The sequence below is a fragment of the Rhododendron vialii genome, chromosome 7a (genome assembly GCF_030253575.1).
Source record: "Rhododendron vialii isolate Sample 1 chromosome 7a, ASM3025357v1".
Taxonomy (NCBI): domain Eukaryota; kingdom Viridiplantae; phylum Streptophyta; class Magnoliopsida; order Ericales; family Ericaceae; genus Rhododendron; species Rhododendron vialii.
This window is the reverse complement of record NC_080563.1, coordinates 15,924,690-15,946,929: the sequence shown is the minus strand read 5'-3', so window position 1 is coordinate 15,946,929 and position 22,240 is coordinate 15,924,690. Positions and strand designations below refer to the sequence as shown.

The 22,240-nt window shown below is 37.3% G+C and overlaps 2 protein-coding genes across 3 annotated transcripts; one reads left to right on the top strand and one right to left on the bottom strand.

Moving 5' to 3' along the window:
- The first annotated feature begins 5,669 nt into the window (after positions 1-5,669).
- Positions 5,670-9,599, top strand: LOC131333768 (plastoglobulin-1, chloroplastic-like). Its single transcript, XM_058368499.1, has 3 exons — positions 5,670-6,557; positions 8,207-8,402; positions 9,146-9,599. The coding sequence occupies exons 1-3, from the start codon at positions 5,725-5,727 to the stop codon at positions 9,455-9,457; spliced, it is 1,341 nt and encodes a 446-aa protein (XP_058224482.1). The 5' UTR covers positions 5,670-5,724; the 3' UTR covers positions 9,458-9,599.
- Positions 9,600-16,051: 6,452 nt separating this feature from the next.
- Positions 16,052-19,766, bottom strand: LOC131333766 (dolichol-phosphate mannose synthase subunit 2). Of its 2 annotated transcripts, none has more exons than XM_058368496.1 (3): positions 19,613-19,766; positions 16,590-16,704; positions 16,052-16,501 (listed from the first exon to the last, which is right to left on the bottom strand). In XM_058368496.1, the coding sequence occupies exons 2-3, from the start codon at positions 16,677-16,679 to the stop codon at positions 16,349-16,351; spliced, it is 243 nt and encodes an 80-aa protein (XP_058224479.1). In that variant the 5' UTR covers positions 16,680-16,704; positions 19,613-19,766; the 3' UTR covers positions 16,052-16,348. The 2 variants fall into 2 exon arrangements, with proteins under 2 accessions (XP_058224479.1, XP_058224480.1); XM_058368497.1 differs by lacking the exon at positions 19,613-19,766 and adding an exon at positions 17,078-18,265.
- Between the last annotated feature and the right edge of the window lie 2,474 nt (positions 19,767-22,240).

Below are 22,240 nucleotides of genomic sequence, written 5' to 3'. Positions count from 1 at the left end.
TTTGGTTTATGCGTTAAGTATGTGTGAGTAGTCATTTGGCCAAGTCTTGGGATAATCTTTCCTGAGGACTTAGGTGATTATTTGGTTCTCAAATATTAGGGCTTAAAAGCATGATTTACGGAATAGAACTTAACTTGTAGATTTGGTCCAAGCAAAGGGGTGTTAACTACTTGGTAAGGCGTTTGCCAAGCGGTCTTGGCGAGCGGCTCCCTGAGGGCTCGTGGCCTCCTATGTGTTTGATAAATTCGTCAAACAAGTTGGTCCGCCTCTGTTTAATCACATCTTTCATTAACCGTAGTCATAAAAGTTAAATTCTCCGGGCGTGAGCACGCGGTCGTGACTCTCGCCTGAGTTATTCCGAGAACCGGTAATCTCCTTTGTCAAGGGTTAGAAGATCCTTAGACTTGCCTATTTTAAGTTAACTAAGCTTTTTCCTAGCAAATCGCCCAGGCAATTTTCACCAATTCTAAGCAAAACCAAGTTGACTGTCTTGAAAGCCGCACTCTACCTTATAAACCTACAATCCAGACTAGCTATATTGCGAATTCCCTGTGGTACGATCCCGGTCTTGCCAGTTTACTATGCTACCAGCGACCTAGCCCTACGCTTGGGGTTTTTCTCAACCTTATTTGAAGGCGAGGTTCGAGGCGAAGCACATAGCATAGTCAGATAGATATTTCTCATTATTCAAAGCGTTGTTACATTCATTTTCTGTTAGTTCTTGCTGATTTGCCTCAGCCATCTCTGTTGCTAACTGAAGCATGAAATATCTACTCCTGCGCATCAGCATTCTGTTATTCTCCTCTTTGATTCGGGACACGGCTGCTTCATATTCACACTTATTTGTTGTTGGCATCTCTAGAGATCGACAATGTGGAATTCTGACTCCATCATTAACTAGGGGTGAGCATGGTCCGGATTGGTTCGGTTTCATAGCAAACCAAGAACCAAACCAATACCTACGGATTATGAATTTAGAGAACCAAATCAACCCACAAAAGTTATAAAACCAAACCAATCCAAGCCATTAAAATATGGTTCGGTTTCGGTTTTAAACCACGGCTTGCATGTATAGAAATTTAGGGTAATTAGTCTTGATAGTGAAGGAATTATAGGAATAGGAATTGGAATTGGTTTTCATGTATAGAAATTTAGGAATTGGGCTGTGGAAGTTGACTGATCTGGTGATGTTTTTTTGTGTATAATAAATTAGTAATAATCATAGAAAATTAGGATTGGGTTTGATATATAGAAGTCTAGTCTAAATTATCTTGGTAGGAAAGAAAAAATAAATATTGCGGTGGATTTAATAAGATCAATAAAATTAAGAAAGTAGTTAACTAAGACTCTCATATTTATTTGGTGAATCATAATTTTTATATATATATATATATGTAGGTATGTATGTATGTATTATAAATCAATAAAATTGGGCCGTGGAAGTTGACTGATCTGGTGATGCTTTTTGTGTATATAATAAATTAATAATCATAGGAAATTAGGATTGGGTTTGATATATAGAAGTTTAGTCTAAATTATCTTGGTAGCAAAGAAAAAACAAATATTGCGATGAATTTAATAAGATTAATAAAATTAGGAAAGTAGTTAACTACGGCTCTCATATTTATTTGGTGAATCATAATTAAATTATATATATATATATATATATATATAGATGTATTATACGGTTCAGATCGGTTTGGAACCATAACCGTGAACTTCTATCCACAAACCAAATCATATAACGTGGTTTCTAATTTTTTTAAACCATGAACAAACCATACTACTAAAAAACCAAACCAAATCTTTCGGTTTGGATTGGTTTGGATTGGATTCGCAGTTTGACGGATTTTTTGCTCACCCCTATCATTAACCAATCCCTCCTGCTCTTCAACCCTAAATTTCCATTCTTGTCAAAGACCAACATAGTAATCTTTCAGGCTAGTTCTTTTTTCTTTCCAATATGGATCCTTGAACTTGGGAAGTATCCAGACCCTGGAACTTGCTCCTCTGTTTGCCATATGATAGAACTATCTCACGACTAAGGATTATTACACAGAAATGTAGAAGTTGAAAGATAATTTATAGACAAATGCTTTGGCCAATACCTAGATCATACTCTCGATGAAATCCAATAAGACAAGAGCCAGTAGGGGACCACAAAAAGCTGTATATTAATAAGGTTGTATAAAAGCTCAATATAGTTTACATGGATAAAGCTGTATAAAATGACAAATAAACCAAAGATGGTTAAAAAAGTTTGTACGAATTTGTTAAGGCTGAAAAAGATTGTATGAATTGATGATGACTGAAAAAGCTGAAAGAATCGAAAAGTCTGCAATTGAAAAGACTAAACCCATTGAATGAGACTGAAAAAAGCTCAACGATTTGAATAAGGCTGAAAAAAATTGTAGGAATTGATTAAGGCTAAAAAGGCTGAATGCATTGAACAAGGCTAAAAAAGCTGAAGAATTTGAATAAGGGTGAAAAAGACTGTAGTAATTGAATAAGACTGAAACAAGCTGAAGTAATTGAGTAAAGGTTTTTAAGCATGAACGAATTTAATAAAGCTGAAAATGGTTGTATGAATTATAAATACAATTTTTTTCAGTGGAGTTAATAAAACCCTAAGGCATTCCTAAAGTGCATCAACATTTTTCTATATATATTACTCCCTCGGTCCCTTTATTACAGTCCAGTATTTCATTTTGGGCTGTCCCTTAATAAGTGTCCATTTTGTAAAGTTAGTGGGTAAAAGTTGGTGAATTGTCTATTTTGTCCCTAAAAGTAGATTCCATTTTGAAAAGTTAGTAAATAAAAGTGTAATGATGATGGGTAAGTAGGGAAAGTGGAGGAAAAAATTGATGTGAAAGGTATAATGATGATGTCTTTTTAATAAGTTGGAGTTACGAAGCAGGACATTTAAAAAGGGACGGAGGGAGTAGTTATATTTTGGACAATCATTTTTTTTTTCAATTTTAAGCAAAGTAGTTATTGTCAATCTATCTTTTCTTAAACATAATACAATAGTTTTCGCTATTCACTTTGTAACAGCCAAATATTTTATACTACAAACGTGGTTTGCAATTTTTTTAAACGATTTTACTTTCGTTGTTTTTAGTCACGTTATATGAGAACAAACAAGTGATCAAATTAATGAGATTGTGGGGATGTTATTTTATAAAGTAGAGCCAGTTGAAATGGCACTACCTGATTAGGTAGAGCCACTTGAGATGGCGCTACCTGATTAGGTAGAGCTACTTCAAGTGGAGCTACCTGTTTGGGTAAAGCTACTTCAACTGGCGCTAGTCCACGTCATACAGCCAACATAGCACATGGCAGAACGCCACATGGCAAATAGCGCCAATTGTAATGGCGCTATTCAGGTAGCGCTTTTTGAAGTGGCTATACCGAGTAGTTTTAAAAATAGTTTGAAAATGAGAGTATTCCGGCCAATAGTTCTAAAAAAAAGATTACTTTGATAAAAACCTCATTATGTGCGGGCATGCCAGAAAAGAGTAGAATTTTATCCTTTTCAGATTAATTCAAAACAAATAATTTAATCAGGCAATTGTGTTATCCGTTCGATTATTTCAATTAAGAGGATTTTCCTAAAGGTATCAATCAATAATAAATTGACGTTCTTCAATCAGAAAAGATAACTGAACATAAACAGGCTTGAATTTAATCAAAAGCGAGGTTATATTCAATTACTCTTAAGATTTCAACAAGAATAATGCAAGAATATAGACACGCTTGAATTGAATCAAAAACAGGCCTATAATCGATTACTCTTTGGTAAGAAAAAGACAGAAAGAAAATAAGATGACTTGAATATAATCGAAAGTAATCTTACATGCAAATAAGTCTTCAAACTTACAAATACTAAACTAACTAATCTAAGTCCTAAACTACGATAGATCTCTGAGCAATCATTTATGTATGAATTGTCAGATAATGAGTTTTTTGTCGGGTGTTTGCTCTTCCATTGCTTCTTCTATTTATAGACAAATGGTCTGTCTTCGATCTGCATTCTTCACGTTTTCTTTTAGTGCCCACGTTCTCATTCAAACTCTTCATTCCCTCCAAAAACGGTTGCGAAAGGGCTTCGAACAATTGTTTGACTTGGTCTTCTCAAAAAACTCTTCTTCTTCCACGTTTATTGATGTTGATCGTGGCCAATTTATGGGTAACGGGTTCCTGTTTTCATGCAACATGGATTAGTGCTTCAATATGGATTATTCAAATGATTCGATACAAACATAACTAATTCCTCTTATGAGACGGTCCTTAATTTAAGAGTTAATCCACGGTTACGCTTAATTATCATCTTAAGATCTATTACTTGTTGACCAAACGTGGTCGTTTCCAATCTAAACGATATCGTATAGTACTAAAATAATATCGTCATTAAACCTTTCGATTGTCTGCATCTCAGGCCTAATTTTAATGTGTTTTGATTGGATCATACACTGTTTGGTGCCACATGTGATTCTTTCATTGGGTGGCGTATTTTCGGATGTAGACAACGACGCATCCGCAGAGATCGTAGAGCGTTCAAGACTGAAGAGATTGCGGTGGAGCATGAATCTACTAGTCGTGAATCTACTAGTAGTATTTAGATGGCTCAATTTGCAACCCTAATGAGTTGGTTTGGTGGTTAAGGCATGGACGGGTTTGCTCTCTCATAAAGTCTTAGGTTCGAAACCTTTTAGGTGCTACTAATTTTTTTGGGACCAGTCCATACGAAGCATTACGAAGCATTTGTTCGGACTTCAAACGGGAACCCCACTAATAGACGATGAGGTTTATAATCTGTACAAAAATTCAAATTTAATGAATTTCAAAATCTCAATAACCGAAACAAGATATGGTATTTTAGTTGCATTTCAAAATAAATTTCTTTCAATCTTATGATTGTAGTTGTTCGATTAGTTTTATTCTGTTTAAGGATTTCTACACAACGAGACCTCTACAACATGACCCACCATATCAAACTTTTTATGCTTGGGATGAATCCCGTTTTGAGCCATTAAAAATCCAACAATTTGTTTTAGAAAACCAACAAAGCAACAATATCTGCTACTTCCTCCGTCCCAATTTGTTGTTTGTCAAATTATCGAAATTCGTGTATTCCAAAAATATACTTATAACTTACATTTTATAATATTTTTTATGATTTTGAAGATTTTGTATAATAAAACTAATTTAAATCTACCAAACAAAATCAATATTACATACTAAAAACATTACGAATGAAAAATTATAGACAATTTTTTTAGAGGTCAAACACTTTCAAAAAAACAAATCAGGACGAAGGGAGTACTACGTGTGATTTGTGGGTACTATTAGTCTATTACCGTAAAAAATGCAAACGAAGCACAAATTCAGATACAGGTGTATCCGAAAATACTCATGCAAGTGGATTCAAATTCAGATAGAGGTGGATCTTGCCATTACATCAAAACATGGGTTAGTTCGTAGATTAGAGTTCAATTCTTGGGATCGAGCCGCCCAAAAAAAAATGCATTGTGAGTTGTGAATGTTTTTTAGTTTCGGCATTTAACAGAATCAGAAGGAGACTAATTGAGATACGGACAAACAGACCGGAGACCCGGACCATTAGAAAATTTAAAAAAAAAAAAAAAAAGGGGAAATTGTGGGAAGGCATTGTTGCAACTGTTGCAAAAACCAGACACCAAAACTAAAAAAATCTACAAAAAAATGGCTCTCCTTCTCTCCTCACCTCCCTCCCTCCTCACCAAAAACCCTAATACCAAAACCCTACCCTTCTTCCCCAAACCCCATTCTCTCTCTTTCTCTCTCCTCCCCAAACTCCATATACTCTCCTCCCTCCGTTTCCACTCCACCTTCTTCGAACCCCTCTCCGCCTCCTCCACCGACGACTACGTCACCGGAGATTCCCCGCCAGAGATTACGGACGAGGGGGGAGAGAAATCCGCGCCGGAGATTGAGCCTCCGCCGTCGAAGCTGCCCGACGACGATCCGCCCGGGGACGAGGACGAGTGGGGCGGAGGGGTCGCAGTCGGGGCGGCAGCGGAGGCTCTACAGCCGCCGCCGCCGCCGTCGTCGAAGCTTCACGGGGATTCCACGCCGGAGATAACGGACGACTGGGGAGAGAAATCCGCGCCGGAGATTGAGCCTCCGCCGTCGAAGCTGCCCGACGCTGATCAGCCCGGGGACGAGGACGAGGACGAGTGGGGCGGAGGGGACGCAGTCGGGGCGGCAGCGACAGCGGGAGATGTTGGGCGGGGAGAGAGGGGCGAGGCGGAGATTGAGCCGCCGCCCTCGGCGAAGCTGCCCGACGCCGGTGTTAATGGTAGTGCTGCTGCGGCGGCGGTGGAAGAGGAGGATGATGAGGTGGCGGGGTTGAAGAGGAGGTTAGTTGATATGGTTTACGGGACTGATTTCGGGTTCCGAGCTTCAACGGAGACTAGGGCGGAGGTTTTGGAGCTGGTTACTCGTCTGGAGGCGTCGAATCCGACTCCGGCCCCTACCGGGGCTGCGGAGATTCTTGACGGGAATTGGGTTTTGGTGTAAGCTCATTAATCTCTTCATATAATATAGGTTTTGATTTGGTACTGCTATCATTGTCATCTTCCATTTCTAGCAAGCATTTGGTTGATGTTGTTGAGGTTATTTTACGTGGTGCTAATTAAATATGAATGAGCCACCGGCCCACCAGCCAAAGAGAAAGAAGCTTGCAAGAATTATGAAACTTATAAAGCAATTTGTACCAACGAAGGTTGTCCAAGCATATAAGTATTGGGATACGCATTTCGTATTAATGCAATTGCATATATACTAAAAAGATTTAGATAATACAAAATTCCATGTCCTCGACTATGTATATGGTTTAGTAACGGAATTTATGATATCATGTATCACATATTCTTGAATCAGACAGGCATTACAGAAGTTGTTAGTATAGGTCCTTTAGGATTAGTGTTTAGAGAAACGGATAGATTTTACCTCCAAAGGTACTGAATCATCTAAGATATCCTATCGTATTGTTAGATATTTTTAAACATATGATTCCTTTATCAAATGGTTGGTATGTCTCATGAATCGTAAGATTTTGACAACTCTAGTACAAACACACACACAAAAAATGTCGATAAATACGCAAACTTGAAGATTTTGGATTAGAAGACAGTTCCAATTGGTTCATATTGTTACTCTCAGGACTCGTGTCTGACGCTCAAATCCAAAGTGTCCTGTTTTTTCTCAACTTTTTTCATTTGGACACTACGGGGACACTCAAAAAGTTCTGGACACTCTTGGGACACCTATAAAACAAGCTGGGGTGTTAAATGAATAAATAGACTCTAATTATAATTTAGGAAAGTCGTTTTTTTTTTTAATGTGACAGATGGTGGTTTATTGATTATAAAGACACATGAATGACGGAATGCTTTTTGCTGAAATACTTTTGCGAATGATTGTTATGCTTTAAGGTACACGTGGTGTAACATCATTACAGTTAGAACCTTGTGTCTTTTTTTATTCATATAAAAGTTTATACGCATATTTCTAAAACGTGTCCCCCAACTTTTCATGTCCTCCAATTTTTTAAAATAACGTGTTGGAGTGTTGGTGTCTGTTTTGGAGGTACATAGGCTTTTAACTAACAAACTGAAGGGTTACCTAAGAGGAGCTTTTTTTTTTTGGAGAAGAGATACCTAAGAGGTTCTGTTGTCTATATATTGTACATGTAATAGATTCAATTCCATGAGAACGTTTTCCAGGATGTAGAACTTTCACAATGTTTTTGGTCATTATTAAGGAGAATGATCTATTCAGCATGAAATTCCAGTAAGGGGGCACGACGCATTCCACCTTATCATTGTCATGAAATTCACTTTTTTCTCGGTTGTGTAAAGGGATGTTGGATGACCCTTATGTGCAAGTGGGAGAGCCATAATCTATAGAACGACATTTATGCATTAAAAACGATTTGTAGTGCTTCAATAAAACGTTGTATGATCTATGATGTCATATTTGTAAATAGTTATACACTGGTGCTGTAAGTTGTATAACTGTTGATTTTATTATGTTCGTTGGGATGCCTGGAGAACAATATGGTGAATGTCCGGGAAGAAACCTGACATAAGTGGTTTTTGAAATATATATTACTCTGGTAGTGTACTTAAAACTGATCTTTAGTTTACTTTCCATTCGTCAGGTACACAACATTTTCTGAGCTGCTGCCACTTCTGGCGGCTGGCACCACCCCTTTGCTGAAGGTGAAAAGTATTTGCCAAGCAATCAACACCAGTAGCCTTACCATAGAGAACTCCACCAACTTGTCCAGCCCTTTTGCCACCTTCTCCTTCAGTGCCTCTGCCACCTTTGAAATTCGTACTCCTACTACAATACAGGTACACTTGAATACTTGGTTACAAACACGATTGATTTCATGTAGTTATCAACTGCAGGTTACTTGCACCCCAGGCACCCCAAAACAAAAAAGGCGGGAAAAAGAAACAAATCATATATATATATATAGCTGATTTTGCTGTGGCAGTCAATTACATCCGAGTTGGAAAATTTTCATACATTTTCACAGATCTGGAATCTATGTTACATGGGCTTCTTATTTCATGTGGAAATTAGTTATATCGACTTCTCTAAATGCATGACTGGGCAATATGGCACAACATGAATTTGCATCCACTCGACAAGTATACTGGAATTTGAGTTTACCGTGTACCAGTGGATAAACTCCATACTATGTGTGCTATGTCATGTAGACTCTTTAAAGTGCAGTACGCTTGGGTCATGTCAAACACTCCACATTGGGTATTAAATGAGAAAGGCGTCCGGCATTTTTGTTGGGCAGTCACCTACAACTATTGTACTATGCATGATATAATTATAATACCTTGCGAATACTACTTACCTAAAAAATAAATGTGTTTTGAGCCTATGATTGATGTATATACTCTTTAACACCTGGTCTTTGAGTTGAAAATTACATGAATCTGACCCTTGGACACATACATGCACCCATCTAAATGTAATTCTTTTTCAAAATGTTGGTTATAGTTCTCTCCTTGAAAATTGGAGGACTTTTGATCACCACATCCAATGAGTAAGCTCGATTTGTCTGACAACTTTGCAGGTTGAATTCAAGGAAGGAAGCCTGCAGCCTCCGGCTATCAAGTCTACCATCGATCTCCCAAAAAAAGTTGATATTTTGGGGCAGCAAATCGACTTATCCCCAGTCCAACAATCTCTTAACCCACTGCAAGAGGCTGTGGCAAGTATAGCTCGTGCTATTTCCGGTCAACCTCCACTTAAGATTCCCATTCCCGGTGGGCGGGAAAAATCCTGGCTCCTTATTACATACCTTGACAAGGATTTCCGGATATCAAGAGGGGATGGATGCCTATTTGTGCTTGCTAAAGAAGGAAGTCCTCTTCTAGATCAGTGACCAGGTACATGGATTGGGATTCAAAAGGTGTATATTTATCTTAAGCTCTCCACATGTGGGGTTGGAATTTTTGTATTTATTGTTTTGTATACACAAAGAATTTATCCTTTTTTGGTCTAATAAAAGAAGAGGTGATACCCAAGTGTTGGTTGCGATTAGCTAATCTGGAAGGAATGAAGTTTTGTGATTGCAAAACACTCCTAATATCCAGATGGTTAAATGTGAATTTTCTGTTCCCTTGGCTTAAGCTAGAATGTAGATAAAGTAAGATGTGAGTTTCTTTTTAGTCATTTCTTTCAACATTTAGCCTCTGTTTGTTTCACACTTGGCCGTAAATGACATGCTGATGAATAATATGCAAGTCACTTTCCCTATTGTCCTTTCTTTCTTTCTCTTTTTGTGATATCTCGGGGCGTCCGGGTCAGCTTATGCGTATCGTTACTAATTCATGCGTTCGCTAAAGGAGGCCAATAAAGCCTGAGAGAGCTTCGTATGGATTGATCTCACAAAAGCAGATAGCACATAAGAGATTTCTTCTTGGTGGGGTTTCAAAATACTAGTATTCTTCTTGGTCCGTAAGCAAAACATATGATCATTGGAGATCACCTGGGATTCTGTTGTTGTATTGGTGGGGCTTCTTCTATAACTGCAGGGGGACGCCCAGTTCATAACCTGACCAAATTTGGCATTGTAAGCTAAGGCGTGAGTAAAGAAGTAGAGATTGATAGCAGAAAAAGGCTCTTTATTAAAAATTATTCAATACAACTGGACTTGTTTTGTATTGTATATATACAATGTAAAAGCTACTCTATCTACACAAATGTGTAATTAAAACAATGGAGAACTAGCCGTTGGTGGATTGGTGGTTGTTGGTGGATAGTTGGTTTGGTGGCTCATTAATATTCATATCCTCTCTTTTTGACTTTGCATTCTCATCATGCATTGACACTACTTTAATACCCTCCCTCAAACTGGACTGTGGGTAACGCCATAGACCAAGTTTGGTCCTCAAATCGCGAAGCCCAGATTTCAAAAGCGGCTTGGTAAAAATATCTGCAAGTTGGCTTTTGGATGGGACAAACCGCGTAAGAAGAGAACCAAGAGCGACCTTTTCCCGAACAAAGTGATAGTCTAGCTCGATATGTTTTGTGCGAGCATGAAAGACAGGATTTACAGACATGTGCAAAGCACTGATATTATCACAGAACAAAGTAGGTGGCTGAAACATGGGAACCCCAAGATCACGCATCAAATAAGAGAGCCATGTCAACTCAGCTGCAGTGGAGGCCATGGCACGATATTCTGCTTCTGTGCTAGAACGAGCGATGGTGGATTGTTTTTTTGCACTCCAAGAAATGCAATTGGATCCAAGAAAGGTACAAAACCCGGTAGTAGAGCGACGGGTGGTTGGACAACCAGCCCAATCGGCATCGGAAAAGGCATAGAGATTAAGAGAACTTTGACTTACAATACGGAGACCAAAATCCAATGTCCCTTTCACATAGCGAAGGATTCGCTTGATAGCTTGAAAATGAGCATTTGTAGGTTTGTGCATATGCTGACATATGGTGTTAACAGAGTACGAAATGTCCGGACGCGTCATCGTCAAATATTGGAGAGCCCCCGCCACACTTCTATAATGAGTAGGATCATGATATAAAGTCTCGGCAGATAAACATGATTCTTTGGATGACATAGGTGTAGGAGATGGTTTACAAGCATCCATGGCAACACGTTGAAGCAGTTCTTGAGCATATTTGGTTTGACAAAGGAAAAGACCACCGGAGAAAGACCGGACTTCAACACCCAAAAAGTAGTGAAGAGGGCCTAAGTCTTTCATTGCAAACTTCCGACTAAGAATACCGATAAGAGAATCAACCAAGTTGGGATCATCACCTGTGAGAATGATATCATCTACATAGAGTAGTAAGATAAGAAAACCATGGGTAGATTTGCAGGTAAATAAAGAAGGATCAGCCATGCTACATATAAAACCCAAGCTAAGTAAAAAGGAGCTAAATTTGTCAAACCAAGCCCTAGGGGCTTGTTTAAGGCCATACAAAGCTCGATTTAGGCGACAAACATGAGTAGGCTTAGTATCATCAACAAAACCTGGTGGTTGTTCCATAAAAACAGATTCTTGAAGGTCTCCATGCAAAAAGGCATTTTTAACATCAAGTTGTTTGATAACCCATTTGTGAACAGTAGCAAGTGTAAGAACCAGTCTAATACTAGCAGGTTTAATGACAGGACTGAATGTTTCAATGAAATCCACGCCCTCTTCTTGAGCATATCCCTTGGCAACAAGACGAGCCTTTAATCGTTCTAAACTACCATCAGACCGAAGCTTGGTTTTAAACACCCAACGACATCCAACAATATTCATAACAGTGGTACGAGGCACCAAGTCCCAAGTATGATTAGCTTCCAAAGCTTTAAGTTCATCAACCATAGCCGAATACCAACCGGAGTGTTTTAAGGCAGAGCGAATCGACTTTGGTTCACTAGGAATGGAAGTAGTTGTGAGGAGCACATATTTTGGATTAGGTTTGAAAATACCAGTTTTAGAGCGAGTGATCATGGAATGACGATTGGGGCCTAGTTCAGTAGAATTAGGTGCAGGTTGTGAATTTGCATTTGAAAGAGTGGTGGGTTCAAAAGGAACAGCACCCGAGCCAAAGTCCATGGTAGGAGAGGAGATGAGTTCTTGAACGGAAGGAGTGAGATCATCTAAAGGACCAGTGGTCGTGGAACTATTCTCTACGGGTAGTGTTGTCTCAAGAGTATGAGCTACAGATTGAGGAGCATATTCTGCTACTGTCGGTGCTTGTGGTGGTGCACTTGGAAGTGGATAAGTGCATGAAGAGGAAGTATCAGTAGGTTCAGAAGTCTCTTCCCAATTATTAAAGATAGCCATTTCACCATCAGATTGAGCAACCAATAAATCTGCAGGTCTTTTGAATGGAAGTAAATTTTCATGAAAAACAACATGACGAGATATGAAAACACGACCCGTTGGAGGATAAAGACACCGATAACCTTTATATTTTTCACTGTATCCCAAGAAAACACACGGCAAAGACCGTGGTTCAAGCTTATTTAGTGCATATTGACGAAGACATGGAAAACATCTGCTTCCGAAAACTCGTAAGCTTGTGTAATCCGGATATCGGTGATAAAGCAAACTAAAAGGACTTTCCATGTGCAATGTTTCGGATGGAGAACGGTTTATAAGAAATACAGAGGTGGAAAAAGCTTCTACCCAAAATTTCTTTGGCAATCCAGCATGAAAAAGTAAAGCTAAACCATGCTCAACCACATGCCTATGCTTTCGTTCGGCAATGCCGTTTTGCTCTGGAGTACCGGGACAAGATGATTGATGAACAATTCCATGATCATGCAAATAAGCAACAAATTCTGTTTTACCAAATTCACCACCTCCATCAGATTGAAAAATTTTCACTTTCTTGGAGAATTGGCATTCAACCATTTTATGAAAAGTAGTGAAGCAGTGAAAAAAATCTGATTTGTGTTTCAGAGGGTAAATCCATGTATAACGAGAGTAATCATCCACAAAGAGAGCAAAATATCGAAAATGTTGAACAGACCGAGTAGGAGCTGGACCCCAAAGGTCACAGTGAATTTTATTTAATGGCTCTAAAGAGACAGTTTCAGATGCTAGAAAAGGTAATTTAGTACTTTTGCTCATCTCACAACTAGAGCAAAGAAAAGGCTCTTTCTTCAAACCAGTAACATTTATCATGCTCTTTTTATGGAGAAAACTCACAACCTTGGCTTGGGGATGACCAAGTCTTTGGTGCCAAATATCTTCAGAAGTCTTCCGAAAACGAGTTGAAAATAAAGCTTGTTCCTTCGCCCCATCCAAAGTATACAGACCACCCGTTTTAGTTCCTCGTGCTAGAATCCTGTTGGCCTTCTGATCCTTTATGACAAAATCAGTGGATGAGAACTCAAAAATACATGGAAAATCAGATGTTAGTTGTGATACTGAGAGTAAATTCTTTTTCATTTTTGGCACAAGCAAGACATTGTTCAATTCCAAGTTAGAATCCTTTGTAGACAAGAGAACATTACCACAATGAGTAATAGGTAGCTTTTCTCCATTTCCTACCATGACATAATCATCACCGTGATAGGGAATAAGATTGTTGAACTTACTCTTGTTACCTGTCATATGGGCAGTAGCACCGGAGTCAGGAAGCCACTCATTTTCTTGCGGATCAGTGATCGCCAGGGCTGCAAGTGCTTGAGGAACATCATTAGGCTGGTAAGAATGATTGAAGCGATTATAGCAGTGAAGAGCATCGTGGTTGCGTTTGTCGCAGATTTGACACACAACACCAGCATTGTTTGCTGATGAACCTTGGGTACCACGAGTTTGCAGAGTCGAGAGTGGTCTGAGATTTCGATTGTGTGTCCCACCATTATTGTTCACATAGTTTCTGTTATTGCCTTGTGAACTGGTAGGAGCAAATCCCTTCCCTTGGGAGGAAAAGTTGCGATTGGGACCATTATAATGGTTGTGATTTTTATTGAAGTTTCTATTTCCACCACCCGTCCTTTGTCCCACGAAGGCCATGTTTTGAGAAACATCTGAAGCAAGAGTGTTCTTATTGCGAAGCTCGTAACTTTGCAACAATGACACAGTTTCACTAAAACATGGAATTGGTGGTTTCAACATAGACGTGGTGAAATTGTCATATTTGGGACCAAGGCCATGAAGAAGTTTAAAGACCTTATTGTTGTCAGAAAGTGGCTTACCAATCGCGCTTAACTCATCACAAATACCTTTGAATTGCCGTAGATACTCAGAGATCGACCGGTTATCTTTGGTTATGTATTGAATTTGCTGAAGTAAATCAAACTCCCTCGTTTGAGAGTTTTGAGCAAAAGAATTAAGAAGTGCATCCCAAACTTCTTTTGCGGTCGTACAACCAACCACCAGGCCTAGCACATCTTCTGACAAAGTGCTAGTAATCCATGCCTTGACCAAACGATCGGTCCTTTTCCAAGCTCGAAAATCAGGATTCGGAACCATTGTTTTCCCGTCTCCTGATTCAATGTTAATTTCCGGTGTTGGTTCTTCTTCTTCTCCATTGACAAAGCCTATTACTTCTTGGCTTTCAATCAAGGAAAGAATTTGAGTCTGCCATAGAAGGTAGTTTTTCTCATTCAATCGTAAAGAAACAAAATTTGAGATATTAATCTGACTTGGGTAAGGATATTTGGTAGAAGAAGAAGAAACGACAGACATGATATGATTCAAGACACAAGGAGCAGACAAGTTCTCCTTCAGTGCTCTGATACCATAAAGAAGTAGAGATTGATAGCAGAAAAAGGCTCTTTATTAAAAATTATTCAATACAACTGGACTTGTTTTGTATTGTATATATACAATGTAAAAGCTACTCTATCTACACAAATGTGTAATTAAAACAATGGAGAACTAGCCGTTGGTGGATTGGTGGTTGTTGGTGGATAGTTGGTTTGGTGGCTCATTAATATTCATATCCTCTCTTTTTGACTTTGCATTCTCATCATGCATTGACACTACTTTAATAGTGAGGACGTTTAGTTCATGTTACTTCAAGGAAGAAACATTTTTGCTTTTCAAACCCCAATTTTTTATGTTGTTGCTATCCTTGGTATTCTAAGTTGGACAATATGGATTATTTGACGGGAAAAAAAAATTCGCGGGATCAATCTACGTTTTTCTTTTTCATGAGTATCTCAAGAAATTATCGAAAGGAAGTTGAATACGATTAAATATAATTCTTGTCAGTTCAGACAAGTGTATAGTTTAGGACTTTGGGTGTTTGGGAGCCCTATTATTTATTGTGCATTTTTCTAATTATGGGTATTGAAGAGTCAATTTGAAAATCTATGACGTCAATTTTTTTTTTTGCAAAATGAACTCAAAAAATGAATAATTCAAAAATCACCCTAGAAAAGCTTTTTGAATTTTCATTTTTCATTTTTCATTCTTTATTCATTATACGTGCCAGTATACTTATCCACTTTATACTTAATTACTATAACATTTCTGTCCAAAACGCTTTTGTAAATAATTGTTAGCATTGTCGGATAATTTAAATGAGACAATCCCATATGGTGATAGTTTGTGGGATGACCAAACTTGACACATTTGCTAGTGTTTGCTAGTGTATGACCCACTCAGCTATGGTCAACTAACAAAATTAAAACATGTATTGGAGCTCCAAAATGTGATTCAAAAAAGGAAAAGAAAAGAAAAAACTTTCTAGTTCAAATTTTATAATCTACAAATCGTAATTCAAACTTTAAAGAATAATTAGCTCCCGAACACTCCTAGACACTCCCTTAATACCTGCTTTATTGCGATTAAAGTGAAGATCGCCGGCCAAATTAGGTTTTCATTTATTTTCAGTTTTATTTGATTCTCATTTTGTCTTCTGAACATATTCAGTTATCATTCCACAAATTTGGAAGAAACCTATTTCATCCCTTCCGAAATCAATTACTATTAGAAAGAAGTCAATTGTTGTTTCCAAAATCTCATTAGAGATGGCATTTTTATTCTTCTGCTCAAACTGATACTCAACTAACCGATATCTTTCTGTTTGCATTACCATTTAGCAAAGGGATCACACGGTAACAAAATTTAATCCGAAAATAGCCTAAATCAGGCAAAAGAATCACACGCCTTCGAAAATCGTAAGATTACAATGGTAAAAAATTGATCACATGTACCTCAAAAGTAACTTGGACAACTGAAACAGACACAATCTAAAAAACGCCTCAGTGGAACTTCACAGATATCGAACCATATCATAGTTAGATCACTAGGCACTGTTACTGTGTCAAAATTAAGAACTACTACCATAGCAAGCATCAAGCCTTCTTCTTTTTGGATTTGAGCATCACAAGCCCAATAAAGATGGACAAGAAGCAAAGAAGTGCCACACCGGCGAATACAGGAATGAGAACGGCGTATTCTTGCGGAAGAAAGTACTTGTGAATAAAGTGATCACCATCCACAAATGGCTGAAATTGCATAGGAAATCGTAAGTAAGAACAAATATTATATTCAAGTTTGCAAAGTAATTGTTAACTTGAAGGAATGTCAACTGACCAGGATGATGACCCAAAGGGTATAGTATGTGAATATAGATATGCTGATAAGGGATAACAAAAACCCAACTGCCCTGTCTGCTAATTCCATTACAACACTCGTGGAGTTCCGCTGCCTGTAATAGAATCAAACAAATGGGAATTTAAAGGTCAGCAGATTTCTTGATGTTTCAAAGTGAGGATACATATCTTATAATAACATGAAAATTAAAAATAGACAGAGCAGAGTAAAAGTTCTATCAAGTTTCCCCAACTGCCCCCAGCTATCCCACGTCCAACACAAAAAATAAAACTGAGAAAAGGAAAACGATGAAGTCTTAGATGGAAAAGCAGGAGAGAGACGTATGTTTTTGGCCTCCAAAAAGGCTGTTCAATGGTATCATCATGCTGGTTAAGGCTGGATGAATAAAAATCACATCAACTTTTCTAGTTAGGCATATCCAAGTCTTACTTAAGTACTCAATGGAAAATCAAATCACAGGGATTTACCAAGGCTATTCAATGGAATCTCCACACCCCTAAAGTGATACTTCTATTTTGCCCACCCCCAGCAGTTCACATAAGGCACAAGGGAGTCAGAATCAAAGCAAGCGCCGTGCTCTTTCCCACCTTTCTGCACTCCAAATATGTGAAAAGTACTCAACTTTTTGAAGGAGCACCCAACACACTTTCAAACAATGATGGTATGAACTCCCTAGTTTACTAGCTACCGTTCAATGGATAAGATGTGATCACAAGACTCTCCCTCTCATGTGCACATACAGCACCCATAAACAACATTTCCACATAGCATCAAATAAGTAGCATTTCCATAATGTTCCTTCTCATACAAACTTCTGCTAAATATGACAAGAAACCAACTCAGTAATGTTTTCATGCCCCTTGGACATATATATAAACATATTTATGGATAAATACATGCATCATAGAGCTTTTAGGCCAGCATGCCAAGACAAAGCAGTGCCAAATGGTACCAAATAAGTGACATTAACCCCTTTTTCCGATTCCCATGGACTGGAAACAGAATAATTAAGAAAGTGTAGATACCCACACATTCAACTAGATACATCACTGTTTTACGCTGCCTAGTGACTATTATGCTTTGAACCATTATTTGAACACCCAATATAAAGCCATGGCTCGTGAAACGAGGATTGCTGCAGTTGATTTGATGACCCAAAGTATAACATACGTTTGACAGAGTCAGTTTTATTTTTAAGAGAATAATAAAACGTTCCACCACACCCTTCGCAGATAACTTGAACATAAGAATCCAATAATGCATTGACCCCTCCTGAAAGTTATACCTTCCAGAAAGCAACAAAGAAAAAGATAGCCCAACCACTCCAACAAAAAGTTCCACTCAACAAAAACAAGAAAAGAGAATAAACGCAGGGCTGTGGGATTGGCAAAAGTGAAATTACATAACGACTGAACTAACAATGAACTGTCCAACAAACAGAAAGTTTAGCCCATTATTGGACAAGGCATAACGTCTTGCAAAAGGGACCTTGTCAGATTCCAACACTACCTTCCCATAAAGGTATGTTGGATCTACAAAATCATTACCTTTTCCCTTGAAACGAATATAGACATTGTACAACAGGAGGCTCAAGTGACCACAACATAAACTTCTAGTTTCTTGACAACACAGAAAACCAAAAGGAGCAGTTTCTAATGCACTCTTGCCATTCTTTTTACCGGCTAAGGTAGTCTTCCCTTTCTCTTCCCCCCCCAAAAAAAAAAAATAGAGTTACCTTCACTTCTAAACATAATGATATGACTTAAATATCCAGACATCACATAACAGTCATCCTTCACCTCAAGCCTTATCTGCCCAGTACACGTGAAGCTCTTCACATTTCACCAAAAAATAGAAAGCATAATATTAACACTGTCCTGGGCTTCCAGTATCGCTTCACCTGTTTTCAGTTTTTTATGTTTTCTTTGCAATGATAAATCCCACCTCCTAATTGCATATTCCACCACTAAGAATGAGCTTTCAACTTTCTTACAAAACTAGCCACTAACTTCAAAGAGAACACGAAGCAACAATGAGCATGAACTAGGTTTTGCTTGTGTTTAAAGACCACAATTAGCAATAAGCTGTCAAATGGATGCAACCAAGATGTTAACCAAACAAGAAGGTATTGACATCTCAACGTAAAATTGATAAACCTATTGGGACCGTTTGATCGGCCGGATTAAACATAGCATTCTATTACAAACCTAATATATCTGTGGAGATCTTGAATAACTAATCCAACAAAACATGGGATACACAATAACATAGGAAACATGGCATTAATGATTCTCACACTATTACTGCCGTGTCATTACTTAGGCGATGGGATAACTTATCCCCTCATTATTAGCCCTACCAATCAAACATAGTTTTAAAAGCCAAAATATTTGGTACCCAAAAATGTAAACCATAGAAATATTAAGAAATTAAGACAACGTAATAATCAAGATGGGAAAGAGACCTGAACAGAAGCGTAGATAATTAACTATATGATCAAACAAGAAAGAAAATTGTATATTCCTTTATTAAAGCATTTACGCCAGCTTACGCACATCTCAAACTAATCCAGGGACCACCGTCCACTAGCAGGTGCCCCACTTAAAGCCAGAGTAAATGCTCCATATGGAATGGCCCAAAAGTAGTTGAGGTTTCGAACCCGAGACCTTTGGAAGGAGCAAAATCCTGAGTCCCATTCCTCGACCACCCGCTGAATTATGCATACGTTTTCTTGTGTATAATCGGACAAAGGGTCCAACTAAATTGCTTGAATCAGCAATTGGTAATTGGGTATATCAGTCCATATACATCATCGGCACTCATGAATTCGTACATACTCAAAGCGCGTTTGCAGATACCAGGATTTATGATTCAAGTTTCACTCAAATTATGCAATTAGAGTTACGTCTGAGTCAATTGAAACCCTAAGTTCAATCGATCAGTTTCGCCGAAAACGAAAAATTAATCGAAATTACTTGAGACTTTGGAAGGAATTGAATTACCTTGTTTGGCCGATTGAGGTAAATGAAAGTGACGATCTTTGCTGTGAAGCAGGGAACTCACCTCAACGGCACTTTACGCAGTGTTTGGGCGGAAGCTGGGAAAGGAAATTGAAGAGAAAATAAGAACGGGAAAATAAGAGCGAAATCATAAGGGGAGCTGTTTTTTTTATTACTCTGATCTTCCTAGTAATAAAACCAAACAAATAAAATAAAAAAACGAATTTCGATGATCCCGATCAGAGTATAATAAAATAAAATAAGAGCGAAACCAAACAATTTCCAATTTCGGACCAATTTGCCCTTTAATTTCTACCATATTACCAGTGGCCCTTTAATTTCTGCGACGTATTTCCCCCACGTCCAAATGTGATTCTAAGCTCGGGTAAGTGTTGCACGGTGTCCGTAGATTATTTGTGCTGGTTCCGAAATCTCGAGGCAGCGTTCGGCGGCACTTTAGTGGGCCCGCAGTGGCGGCGTGGGTGTGAAACCCACTATGCACGGCTTTTTTTTTTTTTTTTAAACGCTGACGAAATGAGGGAATTGCGATGGTGGGGTTTTGAGGTGGGTGCGATAGTGGTGGCGCCCGACATGGGTCCACTCCTTCCCCCTTTACCCCCCACACACGCACCCCCGACCCCAACTTCTCTCTTTCGAAAATACCCCGCACACCCCAAAAATATTCGAAACCATTTTCTCTTTGTTTAATTAATAATGTTTATATTCTGTATCTTTTTTATTTATTTAATATTATTTTAGTATTTCGATTTTCAATCCGGTTGAATAGGTGGAAAGATCTTGTTTTTTTTATCATTTTATCTTCAATGGTCATAATGAACTTTTGGCCTCGTAGAATCAAATATCTCTTAGGACTAATCAACGAGAGTCCTATAGTCAAAATTTAAAGAAAATTTTTATAAATGGTCCCTCTAGTTTACATGAATTTTCATTTTCGTCCCTCTAGTATCAATTGTGTTACTTTTAGTCCTATAATTTGCATTATGTCTCAATTTCGTCCCTCTTGCTTACGGCGTTAATGAAACAAACAGAATTGGAAGACAAAATTGTCATTTCTCCTCACTGAGGGACTAAATTGAGATTTCATGTAAACTAGAGGGACTATTTCTATAATTTTGTTTTTTACTTTTGTTTTTTAAATAAATTTAAAATACATCATATATAATATATTTCTCATCTCATTTTATATTGAATAATAAAAAATATGTTGAAATTTTGTAAAGTTTTTTATTATATACATCACAAAAAATATGAGAAATTTCGAAAAACAACCCTTATGATAATTGTCTTGGTCTTGTATTTTTTTTTTCAATTGAATTTTCACTATCGTTATTTTTTTTGTCACATGATTAAAAAGAAAAAGTTGTTCAGTAGTATTTAGAAATCTTGTAATTGTGTTTAATTAAGCAATGAAACACTATTAAATATTAAGAGATCAAATACATTAAAATATGGGTATAAGTGTATTTATTTTGGGACTTACTCATAAGATCACTCATATAACAAATAAACACGGATTTTAAACATTTTTTTTATTGAGTGAAAAAATAAGAAGATTATAAGAACATGATACAAAGACATTAGCTAAGGGGTTGATTTGTGCATTTTCTAATATTTTTGTAATGTGTAATGAAATATAAATTTTTCAATCTAGTTTGATTACCCAATAAAAAATAATTCAGTTGTCAAATACATTACTTATGGTCTTTTTTATTTTATTTGCAAAAAACGAAAGTAAATTTTAAAAATAATTCCTCTGGTTTGCATAAAATTTCAATTTGGTCCCTCTGTGAGAGAAAATGACAATTTTGCCCTTCAATTCCGTTTGTTTCATGGACGGCGTCAGGGAGAAGGACGAAATTGAGATGGAATGAAAACTACAGGGTTAAAATTAATACAATTAATCGTAGAGGGACGAAAATGAGAACTCGTGCAAATTAGAGGGACCATTTTTAAAAATTTTCCAAAATTTAATTATTGTCATTTAGGATAAAATGATCAGAAAACTAAAAAATTTTCACCGGTTAAAACGGATTGAAATTTGGAAAACTTAATTTTTTATTCTCCATATTTTTTTAATATATAAACTGTATAAAGAAAATAAAAAATTAAGTGTTCTAAATTTCAATCCATTTGAACAAGTGAAAAGATTTTAGTTTTCTGATCATTTTATCTTAAATGGTCATAATTAAATTTTGACTTTATGGCTCTCATTGATTAACCCTAAGAGATATTTGATTCTACAATTTTCTTAGGACTATTCAACGAAAGTCCTAGAGTCAAATTTTAAATATGACCATTTATGATAAAATGATCAGAAAACTAAAATATTTCCACCGATTTTCAAATGGATTGAATTTTTGAACACTTAATTTTTTAACCATATTTTTAATATATAAACTGTATAAAGAGGTTAAAAAATTAGTGTTCCAAATTTCAATCCGTTTTAACCAATGAAAAGATTTTAGTTTTCTGATCATTTTATCCTAGATGATCATAATTAAATTTTGACTCTAGGACTCTCGTTGATTAGCCCTATGAGATATTTGATTATACAACTTTCTTAGGACTATTCAACGAGAGTCCTAGAGTCAAAATTTAATTATGACCATT